Source organism: Manis pentadactyla, chromosome 13 (genome assembly GCF_030020395.1).
Source record: "Manis pentadactyla isolate mManPen7 chromosome 13, mManPen7.hap1, whole genome shotgun sequence".
Taxonomy (NCBI): Eukaryota; Metazoa; Chordata; class Mammalia; order Pholidota; family Manidae; genus Manis; species Manis pentadactyla.
The window spans coordinates 14,464,323-14,487,553 of record NC_080031.1 but is presented as its reverse complement, the minus strand read 5'-3'; the positions used below and the strand labels follow the sequence as shown (position 1 = coordinate 14,487,553).

The 23,231-nt window shown below is 39.0% G+C and overlaps 1 protein-coding gene across 10 annotated transcripts in view; it reads left to right on the top strand.

Moving 5' to 3' along the window:
- Positions 1-21,169, top strand: part of ARHGAP32 (Rho GTPase activating protein 32) — a 277,885-nt gene extending 256,716 nt beyond the window's left edge. For all 10 annotated transcript variants that reach the window (XM_057490664.1, XM_057490663.1, XM_057490665.1 and 7 more), the window contains 11 exons: positions 3,849-3,951; positions 5,296-5,440; positions 5,884-5,966; positions 7,928-8,035; positions 8,308-8,453; positions 9,121-9,316; positions 10,789-10,934; positions 13,298-13,369; positions 14,916-15,794; positions 16,473-17,452; positions 18,790-21,169. In XM_057490664.1, the coding sequence (XP_057346647.1) occupies positions 3,849-3,951; positions 5,296-5,440; positions 5,884-5,966; positions 7,928-8,035; positions 8,308-8,453; positions 9,121-9,316; positions 10,789-10,934; positions 13,298-13,369; positions 14,916-15,794; positions 16,473-17,452; positions 18,790-21,042 (5,111 nt within the window). In that variant the 3' untranslated portion in view covers positions 21,043-21,169. The remainder of the gene's footprint in view (positions 1-3,848; positions 3,952-5,295; positions 5,441-5,883; positions 5,967-7,927; positions 8,036-8,307; positions 8,454-9,120; positions 9,317-10,788; positions 10,935-13,297; positions 13,370-14,915; positions 15,795-16,472; positions 17,453-18,789) is intronic.
- The last annotated feature ends 2,062 nt before the right edge of the window (positions 21,170-23,231 follow it).

Sequence of the window (23,231 nt, the reverse complement as noted above, 5' to 3'; positions counted from 1 at the left end):
TTTAAAGCTTGACTGTAAAGGGGTAGTAGTTATAGAAACAAACAAATAATAATTCACTTAACATGAGGGCGTATCACAGAGATAGTGCAGGTTTGGTTCCAGACCAACCATGATAGACCAAGTATCTCAGTAAAGTGAGTCAGTAAGTCAAATGAATTTTTTTGTTTCCCAGTGCATATTAAAGTTATATTTATAATATACTATGGTCTGTTAACTGTGCAATAGCATGTCAAATAAAATCTCCAACATTCATACCTTAATTAAACAATATTGTTAAAGAATTCCAGCCATCCTCTGATCTTTCAACATGTCATCTTCTTTTTGCCAGTGGTGGAGGGTCTTCTTTCTGCTTTGATGGCAGCTGGGCTGATCAGGGTGGTTGGTGATTGCTGAAGGTAGTGGCTATGGCGATTCCTTAAAATAAGACAACAGTGATGCTTGTCATGTCAACTTTGACCTTTCCTTTCACGAACATTTTACCCACAGTAGAACTTCTTTCAAAATTGAAGCTAATCCTCTCAAACCTTACCACTGCTTTATCAATGAAGTTTATGTAATATTCTGAATCCTTTGTTGTCATTTCAACAGTCGTCACAGCATCTTCATCAGGAATAAATCCCATCTCAAGAAATCACTTTCTTTGCTCATCCCTAAGAAGCAGCTCCTCATCTGTTAAAGTTTGATCATGAGATCACAGCAAATTCAGTAACATCTTTAGGCTCCACTTATGCTTCTAGTTCTCTTGCTGTTTCTACCACAGCTGCAGTTACTTCCTCACTGCAGTCTTGCACTCTCCAAGTAATCTATGAGGGTTGGAATCGGCTTCTTCCAGATGCCTGTAAATGTTGATATTTGACTTTTTTCCCATGAATTCTAACTGTTGTCAATAGCATCTAGAACGGAGAATCCTTTTCAGAAGGCTTTCAATTTACTTTGCCCAGATCCATCAGAGGAACCACAATCTATGGCAGCTATAGCCTTCTAAAAGGCAGTTCTTCAATAATAAGCCTTGAAGTTAAATTAAGCCCCTGATTCAGGGGCTGCAGAATTGATTTGTTAGCAGGCATTAAAACAACATGAATCTCATTGTCCATCTCCATTAGAGCTCTTGGGTGACCAGGTGCATTGTCAATGAGCAGTAATATTTTGAAAGGAACCTTTTTCTCTGAACAGTAGGTCTCAACAGTGGGCCTAAAATACTCAATAAACATGTAAACAGATATACCATCATCCAGATTTTGTTGTTAACATTTATAGAGCACAGGCAGAGAGTGCCTCCAATATCCAAGCCAAGAGTTTTCTTTAAAAAGATGGTGGTAGAGAGAGTCTGCATAGAGGAAATTGAGGGCCATATAGAATGGCTGTTTTATATGTTGAAAGATAAGGGTTTACTTGTCCCAGAGTTATGAAATATGGAAATACAGCAACAATAAAATAAGTGCAAATTGTGAGTCACCTTATATTCCAGGCAGTATATTGCCGTAGTTAAAAATTGGCTCTCTACTTGGACTGCATGAGTTAAAATCTCATTTCTGTCATTTGTTTCCTACTTGCAAATGGGTAAAATTTTATCCTGTTAAGACTCACTTTCCTTTCTGTAAGATGGGGATAGTGACAGAACTTTTCTCATAGGGTTTCTGTGAGAATTAAGTGAGAGGTCCCCATTGTAAAGCATATAGCCTGGAACATATAACATGCTCAGTAATATAGCTGCTTTTAAAAAAATTATTGAAAGTAAGGAGTTTAAATTTTAACAAATTCTGATGGAATATAAAAGAATGCAGTAAAGACAACAACAAGGAGGAAACCCAAGGAAAATCTGTTGTAATAATAAAGGAATTATATATATATATATATACTGTAAGTGAAATACATTAAGTAAAGTCAGCATATCAAAATATCTTAACTGTTTCATTTGCCACTCAGAATGTTTCATCCTTACCATAGTTATTTTCAGATCAAATGATGTTCTTCCAAACACCTGTTTCCAGGGATTTTTACTGTCAGATGAAAATAGTTACCAAAGCCTGTAAACTCAGCAGCCTACATTGCAAAGAAGTTCAAATTTCAGCTACTGTAAATTTTTGTTATACAAAAATTTTATCATATACATTCAAGATTCTTCTCTAGACTGTAGGCCCAGAATAGCTGTCCATTTATGTCAGATATTTAGTAAGGTAACCAGGGAGAATACCCTTTTCTTTCTGCTTATTGTTAGAGTGCTGTTTATGATAATATTAAGTCAAAATGTCAGTAATTTTAATGTAAAGACAGGCAGGAAATGAAAAGATTGCATCTACTTGACATTGGTTTGGCCTGTACATTACCTTGGTGTTTTGTTTATTGATAAATTAGAATTAGCATTAACTATGAAAACATAAAACAGTCTTTTTAAATGTGAAAATTTGCAGTGCTTACAGGTAATTATCATGTTGAGATAAGCATTCAACATTGTATGTCCATTTATTATGTACGAAATTTAGCTGAACAGTTTTTTTATTTTTTAATCTGGTATGGTATTAGAACTAAACAGTTCGCCTTACTGTTGAAAAATGATTTAAATGAGTCTATTGCAGAAGATCATAGAGAGACTATCCTAATAATGTGTATCTTCTTTCATTTACCTAAATATAATGAGACAGTCTTGATTATTCAGGGACCAGATTATCCAGTTTAGATGTGAAATTAAGTAAATATACCCTCATTTTAAAAAAAATTTTGGTATCATTAATCTACAATTGCATGAGGAGCATTGTTTACTAGATTCCCCCTTTTACCAAGTCCCCCCCACATACCCCATTAGTCACTGTCTATCAGCGTAGTAAGATGCTGTAAAATCACTACTTGTCTTCTTTGTGTTGCACAGCCCTCCCTGTCCCCCCCCCCACATTATACATGCTAATCGTAAGGTCCCCTTTCTTCTTCCCCCCCTTCACCCTCCCTTCCCACCCATCCTCCCCAGTCCCTTTCCCTTTGGTAACTGATAGTCCTTTCTTGGGTTCTGTGATTCTGCTGCTGTTTTGTTCCTTCAGTTTTTGCTTTGTTCTTATGCTCCACAGATGAGTGAAATCATTCGGTACTTGTCTTTCTCTGCCTGGCTTATTTCACTGAGCATAATACCCTCTAGCTCCATCCATGTTGTTGCAAATGGTAGGATTTGTTTTCTTCTTATGGCTGAATAATATTCCATTGTGTATATGTATCACATCTTCTTTATCCATTCATCTACTGATGGACACTTAGGTTGCTTCCATTTCTTGGCTATTGTAAATAGTGCTGTGATAAACATAGGGGTGCATCTGTCTTTTTCAAACTAGGCTGCTGCATTCTTAGGGTAAATTCCTAGGAGTGGAATTCCTGGGTCAAATGGTATTTCTATTTTGAGCTTTTTGAGGAACCTCCATACTGCTTTCCACAATGGTTGCACTAATTTACATTCCCACCAGCAATGTAGGAGAGTTCCCGTTTCTCCACAACCTTGCCAACATTTGCTGTTGTTTGTCTTTTGGATGGTGGCGATCCTTACTGGTGTGATATCTCATTGTGGTTTTAATTTACATTTCTCTGATGACTAGTGATGTGGAGCATCTTTTCATGTGCCTGTTGGCCATCTGAATTTCTTCTTTGGAGAACTGTCTGTTCAGCTCCTCTGCCCATTTTTTAATTGGATTGTTTGCTTTTTGTTTGTTGAGGTGATATATCATTTTTTGTAGTAGATTAAGCTCTGTCTCTTATAATTTTAATTCAAAAATTTTTTCTTATGAAAACTAAAACATTCTCATTTCTTGGTGACTTCGTTTCTACTGAATATTCCCAATTTAACACATGTCTTTAAAAATTCTCTTTAGTACCCCAGGTTCTTCAGAGTTGTACAGCATTCATTGAGAGATATGGCATTGTGGATGGGATATATCGTCTCTCTGGCGTTGCCTCCAATATCCAGAGACTGCGGTAACAACCTTATATGGCATTTTCTTTTTTATTCCTGTTGTAATTCACTAAAATGAAACTGTCTCAGAATTAAGTCACATTGATAATCATAGTTTTCAGTAAGATGTTTTAAACAAAATAGGAAGTAATATCCATGTTGTTCTGTGCATGTATTTTCCTAAGGGCCATTTCTTCATTTGTAGTGTCAGAAACCCCTGTCCTCTTTACCCCTTCAATATTTGTATTTTGTCTCTTTACACTATTTGATTTTAGCAAACTGAATTTGAGCCAGTGACAACCATGAGATGGAAATTTGCATTATAAAAGAATTATTCTTCTTAATTAAAATTGTTGCAAGTAAAACTAGTTAACTCTCTTGACCCTAGTTCTGTGGTATATGCTCAAATATGCATATTCCACATCCTTTCCCATTATCTTCTCAGAGGCAAAAATAGTGGTATCCTTTACACCAGCAACAGCAATTTTATATTTGCTTGATCTCTTAGATTCTGGTCTATTCTTAATATGTTATTATCCTTTATTACCTTTATGGTAGTAAAAGGATTACCTTTATTGCCATTATCCTATACAGATTTTAATGTTCTAGTCGACTACAAAGCTCATCTCTATGTTCAGGTATACATGTTTGGAAAATATTTAAATTGATTCTTGTACTAAAGATAGTTTCAGCTTTTAGTTCAGATGCAGCATATCTCCTATCAGGTTGCCCACATAGACTAATACTCTTGGTTGAGAAGTGGTTTTATGCCTGTAGATTAATATTAATTAGTGTCCTGGAGAGTAAGCTTAATCTGCCTTAGTATTCTGAGCACAAGTTTTATTTCACTCACTTTAATGCTACAGATTTTGCTATCTATTAAAGTTTAATGTTGGCTGGGAATTGCTTTACATTATTCTAGCTTCCTCATCCCCCTTCAATAAGACATTCCTGAACTGTACTTGTATCTGAGGAATTTCTGCACATAGTTTTTCATAGACATCTGCCACTCAACCCTAGTTTCCAGAATTGCGAAAATATTGGATATTCAAGCCATTAGGAATTAGGAGTCCTGTTTTCAGATCTGTATGTTAGGAGCCGCTCATTTACATGATTATAGAGATTGTTGTCCATTATGATGTAAGAGGTATGCCCTTAATTTCCGTGTAGAAAAACACTTGTTTTATGATCAGGCATCTACTACTGAAGTCCAAATATAACTTAGAGGAAATACAATCATTTGAAGAAAATAGGAACTCACCGAGGTAGGGGCTAAAATTTTGGGTTTTTTCTTTGACTTTTAAAGTTAGATATTTGCTTTTCCTGCAATAAAATAATTTGTTTTGTCTCTTTTCTGTCTTTGTTAGCCATGAATTTGACTCTGAACATGTCCCTGACCTGACAAAAGAACCATATGTTCAAGACATCCATTCTGTGGGTTCCCTCTGCAAGCTATATTTCCGAGAGCTCCCAAACCCTCTGCTTACCTACCAGCTGTATGAGAAATTTTCTGTGAGTATGAGTCACTTTTCAATCAAGTTCTGTTTAGAGTGTTGCTGTGGTTTTGTTAAAAATGGGTACAGATTGGTTTGCTCATGCAAGAAAGAGTTCTATGACTAAAGTGCCTCCTTTAAGGAAAACAAAAAAATTGCTAGCTAGTTCATAGTCTTCACTGTGTTCACATTTTCATTCTTTTAGTTTCTGCCTTTGAGCCACCAATCTTATGACTCTTAATACTGATTACCATAAAGTTTTAAAAATTATCTTCTAAGAGATTTCATTGTCCACATAGCATGGAAACAGTGTTTACTTCCTTGATATTGTATTGGGTTTCCTCATTGTTTAGCATCAAAGAATAGATCGAATTAATATGAGTGAAAACCGAATTGTAAAGGAGGGACTTTCTTTTTTACCAACAAAGCCTACTACGCTGTTTCTCATGATGATTGTTACAGGATGCTGTTTCAGCAGCAACAGATGAAGAAAGGCTGATAAAGATTCATGATGTCATCCAGCAGCTGCCCCCTCCGCACTACAGGTAAGCCACATGTAAAATGACAGCCGCAAGTAGCAATCAGTGGCTGTGTACAAGTTTTTTCCTTTGGGTTTCTAAGTTTTTAAATTTCCTTGGAGTTCTTACTATTTAAACTTCCATTTTTCCATACATTTGGATTTATTTATCTTTGTATCACATTTCCTAATTCCTTAAATGTTCTTGAAAACATGATTTTTCATAATGTTATCTCAGGTGAATGGACCATATGCTTTTTAACCTTCCCCCTAATTTGTGTATTTAATCTATTTTTGGTGGTTCTCCACCCCTAATTTTGAATATTACTGTCAGGAACATCCATTTACATGAATCTTTTGGGGAACCTTGATTATTTGTTTGAATAAAGACCTGACAGTGTAATTCTTGGAAATCAAAAGATACTAAAATTTTCTTCCCAACATACAGCTATTTCCAAATTGTATTCCATTGAATGTTTTTGCAATTTGCACTTTGCTGAATATGAAAATGCTCATTTCATGGCACTCTAAAATTCTCCATTAGCTTTTAAAAACATCTTTACAATTAGATATGTGGATAAAATGGTATCTTGGTTATCTTAATTTGCATCTCATAAAATAAATTCTGAAGTATTTTAATCTTTCCCTTCATCTACCTCCCCACTCCCAATAATAAATTTTTTACTTTGTTTTGTACACATTTGTCAAACTTCCCACCTCCACATTATCTCTAGGCCAGACTCACTCTGTCTCTCCTTATTTTAACTATGTTCAGGAGGGACAGAGAATCACCATTTTTGCTGTAGAGCAGCTGCAGTTAGATGCTGTTGAATGAGCAGAGACTGCAGCCATGCTGACCTTGATTTGAATCCCAGCCCAGCCTGTGTAACCTAGGAAAACCTTGGCTTTCTCCTCCATAAAGTGGGAATGGTAACCCATGTTTGCTAGGGCTGCTGCGAGAACTAGGCAAGGTCTCTTTCAAAGCCTCAGGAACAGCCGCCAGCTGTTGTCTTACTTTTCTTCTCAAATGCATATTTCGCTCATCTGAGTCTCTGAGGCTCATATGTTTACCACAGTTTAAGTTTCATTATTGTTTCAAATAATAGTCTTAAACATCTGTTTCCTATTCATTATCTTTAATAGTTTGAATCCCTATACACTTAAGTAGGGACACTTAGAGAGGTGTGGTAGCTGATAGGTAATACTTCTGTGTGTTTTATCTGATTTAATTTATATTTAAGCTGATCATGATTTATTTCCAAAAATGCTTTCCCCTGTTTAATATCTCTCTAGATAGATGGAAAGATAGATAGATAGATAGATATACATCAATATAAAAGAAATATATAAATTTATATAATTGTTTAAATAAGGCAAACTTAGAATGTATACAGTAAGCCAGGACTTGGAGTATGCTTCCTATTCCAAAAAGCACATAATTTGCTCCAATATTCTCCTCTTGGTACCTACTGGACTTTTTCTTTAACTTTTTTTAGGCTTGTGAAACATTGTTTTATTTTATAGATGGAAATTTTAATCGTTTCCTACTAATGTGTCTGCTGCAAGTAGAATAGCATGACTTCACAATTATTTGTCTAGAAACTAGCTTTTGTGGAGTACTTATTTGGCTGGTGTCTTTGAAACTAGATGTCTGACAGCCAGGAGGAAATAGTAAAGATTTTTTTTTAAACTAAAGCTGTTTTATCAGAGCTGATTCTGTCAGAAACTTTGTCTTACTGTATCTGTGTTAGACATTTTTTTCTTAGTATATGATAGATTATTATATATAGAATGTAGAATTCATAATATTCTTCTGACAGTTCTGTAGTAATAATGATATTCAAACCTAACAGGCAGCAAAAATTTGCTAGGGTTTCTATGTTCTTTCCAATTTTTCCACTGACTTACAAAATAATGAGTGGACCTTTTTTTTGCTCTATACTGCTGCATTAGGTTTCTTTTTGTTAATATGTTGCCTTGCATTTTCAGAACACTGGAGTTCCTAATGAGACACTTGTCTCTTCTAGCTGACTACTGCTCCATCACAAACATGCACGCAAAAAACCTAGCAATCGTTTGGGCTCCAAACCTACTGAGGTAAGTCGCATTTGATTCAGGACCTTAAGCAGAACCAGTCATCTTAAATAAACATCTAATTCATCAATGTTCCTTAAGGACAGTTTTTGAAAGTGAAACTAATCTGTTATTTTTACGAGTATCTCTCTAAAAGAGGCAATTGGGGTTGAGCCAAGGCACTATAAAGGTGTGATTTCTTCCTCTGGTTTGTCTATGATTTACCCATTAAAAAAATACAATGCCCTTTAAGAATGCCATCGTCAGGACTCTCTGATGCTAACGTTTACCCACAGATCGAAACAAATAGAATCTGCCTGCTTCAGTGGAACCGCAGCCTTCATGGAAGTGAGAATTCAGTCTGTGGTGGTTGAATTCGTCCTCAATCATGTAGATGTCCTCTTCAGTGGGAAAATCAGTGCGGTTATTCAGGAGGGGGCAGGTATGGCTCCGGTGGGTTTTGTGTGCCACCAGGAACATGTATCTCAACTTAAAAAGGAATGGTAAATTGTATTTCTTCTCTGAGTTTAGTAAATCTGTCTTTGCAGAAAGCAGCTTATTTATGTCTTGTTTCCCAAAATGCTCAGTTTAACAGTTGTTTTATGTGTGCTTAGGACTACTTATTAGACTATTGTGATCTAAATTCATGACATACTAAAAAATGTATGGTGTTAACCTATTATTGATGTATGTAAAGCTGTAATATGGAACAGCAAAAGAAAAATTCCTTCTAGAACTACAAATATCTGAGTGATACCAGGCTTTGCCTAGTGTCTCTTCAGAAAGAAAATAAATTATTTAAGGAATTTAAAAAATTATATAAATATATATATATGCACACACGCACAAAAATTTAAATTTGTATATTTTAGCACATGTACACCACTGTTAAACTGTTATGTACCTTCTATTCCTCACTCATTATAAAGCCCTGTAATTTTTGCCATTTAAAAAATCTAGTGAAGAAAATTTTAACAGCACAGATAGGTAAATAGATGGGTATGGGTAGACCAGTAAACAGACTGATATACATGCACTCGCATATTTTTATATCTTTCCCCCATGTCAACAAGTTTGCCTCTCTTCATTGCTTTTCTTTCTTTCCAAAGCTTCTCTATCACGACCCAAGTCCCTGCTGGTTTCCTCTCCATCTACAAAGCTGCTGACGCTGGAGGAAGCCCAGGCACGGACACAGGCTCAGGCCACTTCTCCACTCGTGACTGAAAACAAATATATTGAAGTAGGAGAAGGACCTGCTGCACTTCAGGGAAAATTTCATACCATAATCGAGTTCCCACTTGAAAGGTAAAATTCATTATATCTTCTTTAAAAACTATGATTTTCCTGGCTATGTTTTTTTTCTTTCCATTTCCTTTTCCTTTTGTATTTTTGTGTTATTTTATTGATTCTGGTCCAGGCCAGAAAAACCTGTTCATTTGACTGTGGCTGATACTTGTAGGGAAGTACACAAATGATTCTCAAAAAGCATTAAATGTCATTTTAAAGAAGATGAAAGACAATTGGATATGGAAAGTTGTTTGGGAAAAAACATATTCTTCCACTTTGTAGGGTGTGATTTTTCTCTCTGTGACATGTTGTTTAGGAATTTGCTTAGAAGTAAACTGTGTTGGAATGGTTTATTTGGGAAGTAATGAATGGATACTGACTTGTTTGGCACTGGTTCCACTTTAAGTTTAGGACAGACCAGTGAGTGTGCTCTCCCAACCAGCATCACCTGGAAGTTGCTAGAAATGCTGATTCTCAGGCCCCACCCCAGACCCAGTAAATCAGAAACTCTGTGGATGGAGTCCAACAATCAGGCTTTTATCAAATCTTCCAGGTGATTCTGATGTGTGAAAACCACTTTCAATAAATTCATTCTTTTTGTGTCCCTTCCAGCTCCGAAATTTTCTGTTTCTTGAAGGAAATGATTAAAAACATGGTTTCCATATCTTCTTTACTAAGTTATCATAGGATGACTAATGTATGTGTTAATTCTGATATTTGTTACACTTGAATGTCAGGGTTTCAATTCCCTGGGTTGAGTGGTACTACTAAAGCTTGAGAATTCATTCTTTCCATGTGTTGGTATAGCTCTCTAAACTAAGTTCCTTTCACTCCTCATGGCTAAAAATGTCCTGACAACAGAAGGTTGGGGCATACTCTTTACTTTGTCACTCTGAGTTTGTCTTCAGCTGCTTGTATTTATAGTTTATCGTCATAATTTTCTCAAAAATCTCTTTATAGAGTAGTAATCGAAGGAGTAGATACTAGGATATAGATAGGCCTGAATTCCAACCCTGTCTCTATCATTTACTGGTCTTATAAGGCAGTTAGCATAGTGCCTGGTGTTCAGTGTATGTTAATATTCTTAGTGCTTTTCTTCTTTTTTTGGCTTGATTCTCTTTACTAACACCTAAAATAATTTTCTTTGACTTTATTTTATTTCTGGAGTTTTAATATTTCTTCTATTCCCAAATATGTCTTATTCTCATTTATTTCACAGATTGTGAGGTCTGATCTAAATATGAAATTCTGCATAAAAGTTATCTTTGCGAAACTAAGTACTAATATTAAAACCCACCCGTTTAATTTCTACTCCGTGTGTTAGCTGGACAGCGTAGCTGCACTGGATAGTGTGTGCTGTGCGAAAGGTGGATGTTTGTCATTTCAGCTGTGCTTTTCCAGGCTCTTTGGTTCTTTCTACCTTTTGTTCTTTTCTATAAATAAAAATACCCTTTTGGGTAGCTTAATACAGATTATTATCTGTCTCATAGGAGGAGGCCTCAAAATAAAATGAAAAAATCTCCTGTGGGCAGCTGGCGTTCCTTCTTCAACTTGGGGAAATCATCTTCTGTTTCTAAACGGAAGTTGCAGCGTAACGAGAGTGAGCCTTCAGAGATGAAAGCCATGGCTCTGAAAGGTCAGTAGCGCCGCACCTTTCCATTAGTGGTGCTGCAAGAGCCATTGCGTGGCAGAGTCACACTTTTTATCCCATCATGGCTCTCATTTTGGGTACATGCGCAATATATTATTACCACATGCTTCGATATAGTATGTCCCTAGTTGCTACATGTGAATTGTCTTCTTTTACCAATTCTTTATCCCTAAATACATACATTACATATTAATATGTAGAAGTACCTAATTTTTAATGGAAACTACAGATTATCTCTACTGTGGATGTTCTTAAAAGTTCACACTGTATTTGTAACTTAGTTTGTATATTATTGGTAATAAAAAATAACTGCTGTGGTGTTTAAATATATTAATCTACATTTTTACAGATTAAAAAATGACAATACTACATTTCAACATGCCTTTCAAGTTTATAACTTTTGTAACCAAAACAGCTGTTTTTTTACTAGATGACTCATTGATGAGCATATCTTACTGGTTCGATTAAATTTATTACTGTTATGGAAAATACTACTCTTTTAAAATAATGTAAAACCCATGTTCTACTGATATTAGCAACTTCTGAATCTTGGAAGGATAGTAATACTTTCTTCTCAAGTAATGTTAGAAACATAATGTTCAGTTCATTTAATTCATCATCCATTCAATTTGTAGTCATATACTAAGCATGTGCTAGGTATTTTGATAGCAGCCTCTGCCTATAGAAAGAAAATTAAGACAGCCCCTGCCCTCAGAGACTTACTTGGGATTACATATGCAAGAAAATTAATTTCATGCAGAATCATAACTATTGAAATAGAGGTTTGTGTAGTTGTTGTTAATTCATGTGGGGAGAGGTTCTGGTCAGAAAATAAAACCTTTGACTTGGGTTTTGAAGTATAAGTAGGGTCATCTGATTAACAAGGGATGGAGAAAGGCATTTCAGGAAATGGGAACAAAGTGTGTGCTCCAGTGTGAAATGGAACTATGAAGAGCTTGGTTGAGAAGTATGGTACAAAAAGAGGTTCAGCTCATTAGGGGTATTGTATGCTTGCCAAAGGGTTTTAGTTTTACCTTGCATTCCTTGAGGGGTATTGAATGCTTCAGGATGTAACATCAGATTTGAGTTTAGGAAAGATGGTTTGGTAGCAGCAAAGGGAATGTACGGGGAGAGAACAAGACTGGAGTCTGGACAGTGAATTAGGAAACAGTTGTATGGGCCAGGGCTAGGTGACCAGATGCTTGTGATGGATGAGGGGAAAAAGGAGCAAAGGTAATTTTCTTGTTTTGATTAAACGATAAGGGAGAAGGTGGTGCCATTGTCCCTGTAAGTAGTAGCAGGTTTGGGAAGAAAAATAATCTTTTTATTTTGAGCACAATGAGTTGGACATGTCCAAAAGTGACTAGTAGAAATTTGGAGTTCAATAAAAGGGTTTACTGGAACTAGAAATACAGATTTGAAAGTCACCAGCAAACACCAAGAGTGAAAACCCTACAGATAGATTTTATGGCCCAGGGAGAGCCTGCCGAGTGAGAGAAGCAGGTTGAGGGCTGAGTCCTGAAGAAAAGAGTGTTCAAATGATTGGAAAAGGCAGAGTTGTCATGAAAGGAGAGTGAGCAGATATGGTCAGAAAGGTGGGCAAAGAACAAAGGAGACGAATGCTAGCACCAGAAATAATGAGAGGGGCTTGAAAAGATGTCAGCAGCATTGAGCCTCCACCAAGAGGTGAAGGAGGAGGAAGATATTTAACAAGATTCAGCACATATAATTAAGGTACCTATGTGAGTTTCCTAGGACTGCCATAACAAATCGCCACAAATTGGGTGGTTTCTAACAACAGAAATTTATCTCCTCACAGTTCTGGAGGCTAAAAGTCTGAAATCAGGTGTCAGCTGGGCTGTGTAACCTCTAAAGGATCCAGGGGAGAATCCTTCCTAGCCCCTTCCAACTCCTGGCGGCCCCTGGCATTCCTTGGCTTGTGGCGGCGTCCCTCCAGTCTCTGCCTCCGTCTTCACACAGCCTCTCCTCTCTCTCTCTCTGCGTCCTCTCTTCTTCAAAAGGACACCATTCGTTGGATCTAGGGCTCACACTAAATCCAGTGTGGCATCATCTCAAGATATATTGGTATTTAGGAAATACAAAAAAATATGTTTTTAAATTCATCCCTATTCTCAAGTTCATAATCCTTTTAAAAAGAGATTTTTCATCTAGGAAACCATTTGAGAACAATACAACACATTATATAATATGATGTTAAATTTAAAAACATTGTGAGAACGTACAGCTCATCACTCCTGGAAGTTTAAATATGTGTGGAGAAACACACTGTCCCTTTCCCTGCATATGTAATAATGAATAAAACTGTCCCTTTGGTTTTGCCTCTTCAGGTGGCAGGGCAGAAGGAACCCTCCGTTCTGCTAAAAGTGAAGAGTCTCTTACTTCCCTCCATGCAGTTGATGGTAAGACTAAAAGCATCAGTCATCTTACTCTATATTTCTTAAAAGAACACAATTGAGTATATTTTATAAATTTATGCTTAATAAATAGGCTATAGACTATCATTTCCTAAGAATACTCGTGTGTATTTAGTTTATCCATGATGTTTTAAATGATACCAGTCTTTAATTTCTTCACTTTTGACATAATTGCTATCAATTTACATAAAAATAGGGGAAATATTTTAAGCTAACCATTGTATTTATTAGTGTTCCAGTGGAAAATGGTGTTATCAGTATTTCTTTAGATTTCACAGTGAGAAGACAATGTTACAAAGTATAAAATTAAGCAGTTTTGATATGCAAACCAGTAGTAGTAGTCTGTCTTGCAAGTGGCTTAACCTGACATTAAATTTCATAGATCATATTGATTATAGGCAGTCCTCATTTTCAGAGGATTAATTAGTACCAGGAGAAGGCAACTTAAAGTGAATCTGCTTAAAAAAGGAACAAAATTTTAGGATACATAGTGTAAAAAGGTTTGATTGCAACTTGAAAAACAACTAAAAAATTATGAAAATAAGCTTGCTTTAGCTTCTAGTTAACAGAATCAGGTTATAGTTGCAACTGCATCCTAATTTTTGGACTACTTCAACGTTGACTTGGAAGGAGGCACACCATTTTTTTGACAAATCTACATGATAGCAAATAGGACATCCTCTTTGTCTTTGTCTTGTACAGCAGGATGTAAAGAAGGTCCTTTTCACAGTATCAAGCATATAATATTTTAGTAGGGATTAATTTTATAAGTGGTCAACATTAGTGAATGTATTTATGTTAAGACTGTTTCTGCCTCTTCATAACACATTTTCACTATGGAAATTCTAATAATTGTAAGAGAATGCTCAGATAAAGTCTTCTTTTACCAGTTAGGTGTTGAGCAATATCATAAAATTGTATAATACTCCACCACTCATGAGGATTCTCTACCTGAGAAACATAAAGCCTATTATTATTAAAGAAAAAAAATGAAATCATTTTTGAGTATCTGAAAGGAATCTATATAAATACAGTATGGAATTATACTTTTTAATTGTGATGTTAATTTTTTTGAAATTTGGATGTTAATCAGAATTTTCCCCCACCAAAAAAACAGACCAACCCTTTTGCTGTTACATATCCAAAATACTACTTAAAATGATTAATTTTGCCATACAAGTCATGTGAGGTCAGTGATTAAGTAAGACCAGAAGAAATGAAAAACTTGCCCAAAGTCACAGCAAGAGTCAGTGTTGGACTAATAAGAGAATCTGAGAGTTCTGAGTCATTTTTCTTACTGAAACCATCAAATACTGCATTCTCCGTCTGATTATATCAGCTATGTTTGTTATTTAACATTTGGTTTAGGAGCTCGTTCTGTGCGCCCCAAAAACTAATTACCAGAAAGAAAACAAGAAGTCACATTTTCTTAACCCTCATGGTATGTTACTGCTGTATTAATAGGCGACTCATTGTGGTATTGTGTCTCCTGTGACATTCATACTTTGATATTGTTATCCATTTTTACCAGGTGATTCCAAGCTGTTCCGACCCAGAAGACCCAGATCTAGCAGTGATGCACTGAGTGCTTCTTTTAATGGAGAGATGCTGGGGAACCGCTGTAATTCCTATGATAATCTGCCCCATGGCAATGAGAGTGAGGAGGAAGTAGGGCTGCTCCATATTCCAGCTCTTATGTCTCCTCATTCAGCTGAGGATGTTGATTTGAGTCCACCAGACATTGGAGTAGCCAGCCTGGATTTTGATCCAATGTCATTTCAGTGCAGCCCTCCTAAGGCTGAGTCAGAATGTCTAGAGAGTGGTGCTTCCTTTTTAGATTCATTAGGATACTCCAAGGATAAACCAAGTGCCAATAAAAACGATACAGATGCAGGTGGTAGCCAGTCTCAGACTCCAGGAAGCACTGCAAGTTCTGAACCTGTCTCTCCTCTTCAGGAGAAACTGAGTCCATTCTTTACCCTGGACTTGAGCCCAACTGAAGAGAAATCATCTAAGCCATCCTCATTCACTGAAAAGGTCGTCTATGCTTTCTCTCCAAAGATTGGACGGAAATTAAGCAAATCACCTTCCATGAACATATCTGAGCCAATTTCAGTGACCCTTCCCATTCGGGTATCAGAAGTCATTGGTACAGTTTCAAATACAGCAGCTCAGAATGTACCTTCTCCAGCCTGGAACAAAAGTGTCGAGGAAAGTGATGTCATAAATAGATCCCCCACCCAGGTAGTAAAGATGAAAACAAATGAGAGAGAGGCCCAACAAGGATGTGAGTCTGAAGTCCAGCCCCTGGACCAGGTAGCTGCTGCAGAAGTAGAATCACCAGGGAAAGAGGAGCAGTCCGTCTCAAGCAGTGAGAGTAAGGCTGTACCTTCTGGACAGACTCAGACAGGTACCATTTGTTTTCCTCCATTCTTTCTTTAAGAGGGATCTTCAGTCCTGTGTGCCATCTGTGCCTTGTAAGAGTGAAATTCGCTCCACAGCTAGCCTTTAATCAGAGAATGTTTTTTCTGGGTGGTGCTGATGGCACAAAGCCCTAGATTAAAACCAATCAAACAAAAATACCCCAAAGGGCCAGAGGCCCTGCTTCAGTCCTTCATAAAGTCCCCTTATCTCTTTGGACAGTCAGAGTTCATGGATAGTTTTTGCACAGCTTTGTAGCTCTTGATTCTGTTTTCTCTTCTAGTAAAGTTATTTATATGATAGCCTTATAAGTTGAGCAGCCAGCCTACACCATCAAATGTGAAAACTATTCTTAATAACAATCTGCAAGCATTTAAAGCTTGTTGTCTAGCAATTTCTGAGCCAGATGGGCAACCTTTTCCCCCCATCTCTATAGCATTTCAAGAGGAGATTGCAGTCTTTAAACACTCTTTGTTTTAGTATTTCTTCTGAACCAGATAAGTTTTCTACAGCATTTGCATGTGGGATAGAGAAGATAATGGATTGCCATTTTGAAATATGGAAGGCACCTATTTTTTTAATATTCAAATGGGGAGTATTTGGCTTTCCGTATAGGATAACACAAGTTACCTTTTCACTCTCATTTTTTTTCCCAATTTCCCACCAGGAGCAGTTACCCATGACCCCCCTCAGGATTCCGTTCCTGTCAGTTCAGTCTCTCTTATCCCACCACCACCGCCTCCGAAAAATGTTGCCCGCCTTTTGGCGCTAGCATTAGCTGAGTCTGCGCAGCAAGCCTCCACTCAGTCATTGAAGAGACCAGGGACTGCCCAGGCTGCTCACTCAGATTATGGAGATGTAGCAGTGGCTGCAACTGAAGATAAACTGCCTAGTTCCTACATTAGTGATACTCTAGATAAAGCCTATTTCCAAACTGATAGGCCAGCAGAGCAGTTCTACCCCCAGAACAATATGTCTGGGAGCTGTGACCAGCCCATTCTAGAAACAGCAGCTACTGGGAGCCATATTCATTCCAATGCAGCTGAATCTGGGGAAGAGCTCCACCAGGCAGACTTACCAGGAAATCAGCCACATCGAACCTATTTATCTGGGGACCCAGAAAGGGCCAGAATCACTTCCGTTTTCTTAACTGACTCAAAGTCTGGTGATCACATAAGTTTCCCTGCAGACCAGCCTGGGAAGACCAGTATGCCAGCTGTCTCCTTTGTGGATCAGGACCAGTCTCAACTTCATTTCCACAGTGATGATCAGCCTCCTCCTTATCTCGGGGCAAGTGTGGACAAGCCCCGTCACCCTTCAGAACTTGCAGACAAATTCCCCACACCTTCTAGTTTGTTGAGGGACAAAATCTACCCTCCTTCTGGGTCCCCTGAAGAGAATACCAGCACAGCCACCATGGCTTACATGACAACTGCTCCAGTAACAGCTGAAATTAGCACCAGGGAAGCCAGCTGGGATGTGCTTGAACAACCCACCCCTGCTGATTTTGCCGCCTCCACCCTTCAGCGCACGCACAGAACTAATCGTCCCCTCCCCCCACCTCCTGCCCAGAGATCAACAGACCAGCTGCCTGCCATGGGGCAGGTACAAGCGGCAGCCAGTGTAGGACTAAGTAATTCCCACAAGGTAAGAAGGGGAGGAAATCGGTGAGAATGAAATGTACCTTTTCCAAAGGTATGTTACTTTTCAGCAGGGCATGCTGTTGTCTTTGAGTCAGATAAGACGTTTGCTTTTAAGTCCTGTGGCAGGTTTCTGTGGAACATTTCCCATTTCAGGTTGGAATCTGCCTTTACTTAGATGCTGGTTTTTCTCTGAGAAAAGGAGCCAGTTACTCAATGACTGGAGTTTAGCTATACCTGCTACCTTTTCTTCTGAAAGCATCTAGGTAGTTTCTTCATAACAATACAAAGAGATAGTGCTCTAATGAGTCAAACTGGGCTTTAAATGTCAGGGTTGTTTTTTTTTCCAGCTCCATCAGTGACTCATTGTGACTTTGGGCAAGTCATTTAACCATCCTCTGCTAATGATTCACATATGCACAATGAAAATGCTTCATTCTCAAGATATTTGTGACTTGCAGACTTTTTAGACATGTAAGAGATTATAGTTATGGATTGCCATTTTGAAATTTGTAAGGCACTTAAAGGACTTTTTGTTATTTTCTCAACATTAGCCAACAGATTGTTCTATAGTCAAGCAGTTTTGCTGAGAGAATGTTATATGCAAAATGCTAAGGTTTCTTCCTAATGTTCTTATATTTTTAAAAAGTGCCACCAGTCTTTTAAACTTAAAGGACTTCAGAATCTAGCCTTTAGGGGAGGATACTATATCTGGCAGCTGCTTCTAAGGATAGCATATTTGCAGTATTGCTGTGAGGATCGTGTTTGGCCTCTGCTGCCATAGCCCAGGGTGGGGTAGAAGGGAGGGGAGAGATGGTAACTGATTGAGTTGAATGCCGCCTTTGACAGGCACTTTATTCGCCTTCCCTAGATTTTGGGGCTTAAAACTGTTCACCGTTGTACAGCTGTGAGTCGCTTCAAAGATCTCTCTAGGTTGAATTAACTCATTGTGTTAAGCATAAGGCTGTCAGTGTGGAGACCAAGCCAGATGGATAGACTAGGTACACATTTTTAAGCTTGACTATAATTTGACTAAACCTCTGTTTTGGTCTGCATATAAAGATTATGTCTTAGGCAGTCTCATCTCGCATTTGAAACCTATCATAAATTAGGACAGTTCACCAAAGATGGTAATATCTATTACACCAGATAGCAATGTAGGCCTTCTATTCCTGGCAGTGGGGACAGGTTGGCCTACTATCCCGTGCAGTGTGACCACATGCCTTAGGAAATTTCAAGCTGCTATCCAAATAGCATCAACTTGTGTGTTACAGATTTAATAATGCTTGATTCCATAGAGGGCAGCATAAAAAACAAACTCATAATATTGCCTTCTTTCAATAGGTTCAAGGAGTAGTTCCAGCTCCAGAGAGGCCACCTGAGCCCAGAGCCATGGATGACCCTTTGCCTGTCCTTGTCAGTGATGGCAGTGGAGCTGCTCAGTGTCCCGCCTCTGCTCCTGCCCTCCATCCAGGCCTTCCTGAAAAGGTGTGGGAGGGTGCCAGGGCTCCACCACTGCCCCTGCGTGCTGAGTCTGTCCCCGTGTACCCCTCCTGTGGCTTCACAGCACCGGTTCCCCCGACCAGGACCATGGAGAGTAAACTTGCCACTGCCATACACGCTGGCAGCTCAGAGGTGGCCAGCACTTCCGGCTGTCGCCCCTTCCTCACCATGTCCTCAGCCTCTGTGGATGAAGTCTTGCCTTTACCACTTCCTGTTCCACAACCTAAGCATGCTTCTCAGAAAACCACTTACTCTACCTTCGCTAGACCTGATGTCACCGCTGAACCCTTTGGTCCAGAAAACTGTTTCCATTTCAGTATGACCCCAAACTGCCAGTACCGTCCCCAGAGTGTACCTCCACATCACAATAAATTGGAGCAACACCAAGTGTATGGTTCCCGATCAGAGCCACCAGCCTCCGTGGGTCCTCGTTATAACACATACGTGGCCCCAGGAAGAAATGTATCCGGACACCACTCCAAGCCATGCAGCCGGGTTGAGTATGTATCTTCTTTGAGCTCCTCTGTTAGGAGTAGTTGTTATCCTGAAGATATTCCACCATACCCTACCATCCGGAGGGTTCAGTCTCTTCACTCCCCTCCATCTGCCATGATTCGCTCTGTTCCCATTTCACGGACAGAAGTTCCTCCAGATGATGAACCATCCTGCTGCCCAAGACCCCTGTACCAGTATAAGCCATATCAGTCCTCGCAGGCCCGCTCAGATTACCATGTAACTCAGCTTCAGCCTTACTTTGAGAATGGCCGGGTCCACTACCGGTACAGCCCATATTCCAGTTCCAGTTCCTATTACAGTCCCGACGGGACCTTGTGTGATGTGGACGCCTATAGCACAGTACAGTTGAGGCCCCTCCACCGCCCGCCCAATCGCGATTTTGCTTTCTACAATCCTAGGCTGCAAGGGAAGAATGTATGCAGCTACGCTGCTTTGCTTCCACGTCCCCGGGCCAATATGACGGGCTATTTCTCTGGTAATGACCATAATGGAGCCAACATGCCTCCAGCCACTGATTTAAAGCACACTTACACATCATGGGATCTTGAGGACATGGAAAAATACCGCATGCAGTCCATCCGGAGAGAGAGTCGTGCTCGGCAGAAGGTGAAAGGGCCTGTTATGTCACAGTATGATAATATGACCCCGGCTCTGCAAGAGGACTTGGGGGGGCTCTATGTCATCCACCTACGTAGTAAATCAGATCCTGGGAAAACTGGACTTCTTGCAGTGGCAGAGGGAAAGGAAGGGCGGCACCCAGCCAAGGCCGTCAGTCCTGAGGGAGATGAGCGCTTCTGTAGGAAGCATCCAGAGCCAGAGCTGGATAGAGCCCACCCCCACGGAGGATATGGCAATGGACAGTCAGACAAACCATCTCTCCCTCAGAAGCAAAGTAGCCTCAGGAACAGGAAGCTTCATGACATGGGTTGTAGCCTCCCTGAGCACAGGGCACATCAGGAAGCAAGCCATAGGCAATTGTGTGAATCAAAGAATGGGCCCCCTTACCCCCAGGGAGCTGGCCAGTTAGATTATGGGCCCAAAGGGATTCCAGACCCTTCTGAGCAAGTAGGCTACCATAACTCTGGAGGGAAGTACGTTACATCAGGGCAGGAGTCTTTAAGACTGAACCACAAAGAGGTAAGGCTCTCCAAAGAGCTGGAGAGGCCTTGGGCTAGGCAACCTCCTGCCCAAGAGAAACACTCCAGAGACTGCTACAAGGAGGAGGAGCACCTCACTCAGTCGGTAGTCCCACCCCCTAAACCAGAGAGGAGTCATAGCCTGAAACTCCATCACACTCAGAACCTGGACAGGGACCCCAGTGTGCTGTACCAATACCAAACACACGGCAAGCGCCAGAGCAGCATGACTATGGTGCCCCAGTATGATAACCTGGAGGGTTACCACTCCCCACCCCAACACCAGCGGGGTGGCTTTGGAGGAGGAGCAATGGGGGCATACGTGCCCTCTGGCTTTCCCCATCCACAAAACAGGACATATGCCACAGCTCTGGGTCAGGGGGCCTTCCTGCCCACAGAGTTGTCCTTGCAGCATCCTGAAACACAGATCCACGCAGAATGAGCCCTGGGAGCAATAGAGATGAAGCAGCCTCTGCTGGACAGTGGACTGTTCTATTTTTTTCAGTAACCAAAAACATTTAAAAAAAAAAAGCTACAAAACTTCAACCACATTAAAAAAATAAGAAAAACAAATCACCATCTCTTTCCCCTTCCCTGCTTCACTGCCACCTCTTCCATCTATAAACTGTCATTTTTGTCACTAAAAGAGATCTGAACGATTGTGAAGCACTGTGTTGAAAACCTAGTAGAGAAATTTATCACAGACGATACTTGCCACATAGGGCTAATTTGTAACAGCCTGAGGACTGCCTTTAACTGACTTTGAATTTAGCTTTGTCCCTATTGGTATTTGTTGCACAGCTCAGAGCCAGTCTGTCCGTCTCCTGGTGGGCGTTTGCCTTTTCTGCCTTGTTCCTACTTAGCTTCCTAGGAGCCGTGCAGCTAAACCAGGTGGACACCCAGTTTTGCTCACTTCATCCTCCCTGTCTTAGAAGGATCTTAGGTGTTAAAATAGAATGGAGAAAAACTTTTCTGATCCTTCAGATAAGTCCATCAGAAAATTAGCAAATATTTTAACTAAACATAAAGGAATTAAGACTTTGAACATGTAATAAATGGTCATTATAAAATGTTAGATCATTTAGACCCAGGCTGAACCATGTTCTTTACATTCTTTTTTTTTCACAGTTGTTCTTCACACTTCAGTGAGGCATATATCACTGTAGAAGGGATGTTTTAAAGTTGCAATTAAAGAAATTTCTTATGTGGAAGCCAGTAAACTTTGTTAGCACCAGAAAATGGTATCAGTACTTCTAATGTGTTGCCTGCCTTCAGGTATTTTTTTCAGTAATATTTGGTAAGTTATAATCCTAGTAAAACATCTATCTCACTTAATTTGTTTTCGTAAAGCAACTTTTCATTAAAAAGAAAAAACAGAATAGTTTGACTAGATAAACACATACAAGTTGTCACAGTTATAAATTCACATGTTAATTTGTTTCTAAACCAGTGTAGAAGTTTCCTTGAAATTCAACTTAAAGTATGTGAATTATCTGCTAGTAAACTGCAAGCCCCTGTAGTAACCACTTAGTGCACAGCCCGTTTTACCAGTTGGAATTCTTGGCAATTACCATTTATGCCCTAAGGAGTTAATGTACTGTTCGTTCACTCTGTACTTGCGCGATCACAGTCTTACTGTAATTGCCATTTACACCAGCATTTCAGGTATAGTTCCTGTAACTCTGTAGACATGTTAAACATGTTTAATACCCAGGACTTTCTTTTGAAAGTTGCATTCCTGATTAAAGTAGGAGCAGACATCTGTCTAGCTCAACTCCATTCCATTTTCCCATCCCACCCCACCATTTACGCCAGACTAGCAAGGCAGTCCTGTATTCATAAAACAAGTTTAGATTGTCATTTCATTCCATAACTCTTAATAATACTTGAGTTTTATACATTCACGTTTTAAATGCTCAGTGTATAGAAGACAACAGAATTGCATTCCATTTACTGGATGATTGTTGCTCTGGCTTTTTAAAATTTGGAATTAACTTTTATTTAGAGCAATGAAAGAAATCTTCTAAGAGGCTAAATTCATGCTGCTATTATTGCTGTGAAAATGTGTAAAGATTAGGATTCTTCATGCCAGCTTTTTTATTTCAAAAAAGTTGTGTGATTTCATTTTAAGGGTTTATATTTAGAAAAAGAAATAAAGTTTTAAGAATAACACATTTATTTATATGTGGAAATACTCTAAGGTTTTCTTTTGTTCCCCCAGAACTGATCAGAGGAATTAAATAAAGATCTTGCTGAAAATCCTGAAATATTAATATGTGAAAAGGTCTGTGGAAATTTAAGCCTCTATGTTAAAAATGCAGACCCAACTGGTACATAGTTACAATATTAGGAACCCTGATAGGTATTTCCATTTAGCACACAGACGCATTGGGTGCTATATACAGGAGTTGATCTTTGGTGAATATGCAACACTTAAATTTTTTTTTTTAACCATAACCATCCTTTTGTCAAGTAGGCAACACATTGCCCCTTTGAGATCACATAAGCCCTGTAAGTCCTCACCAGCACCATGGAAATTACAAAGAGAGGCTGGTGTGACCAGGAGATACAAATTGCTTTAGTAACTGAGAGCCCAGAAGGAAGTGGCTGAAAAAGTCCTGTAAAGTCCTG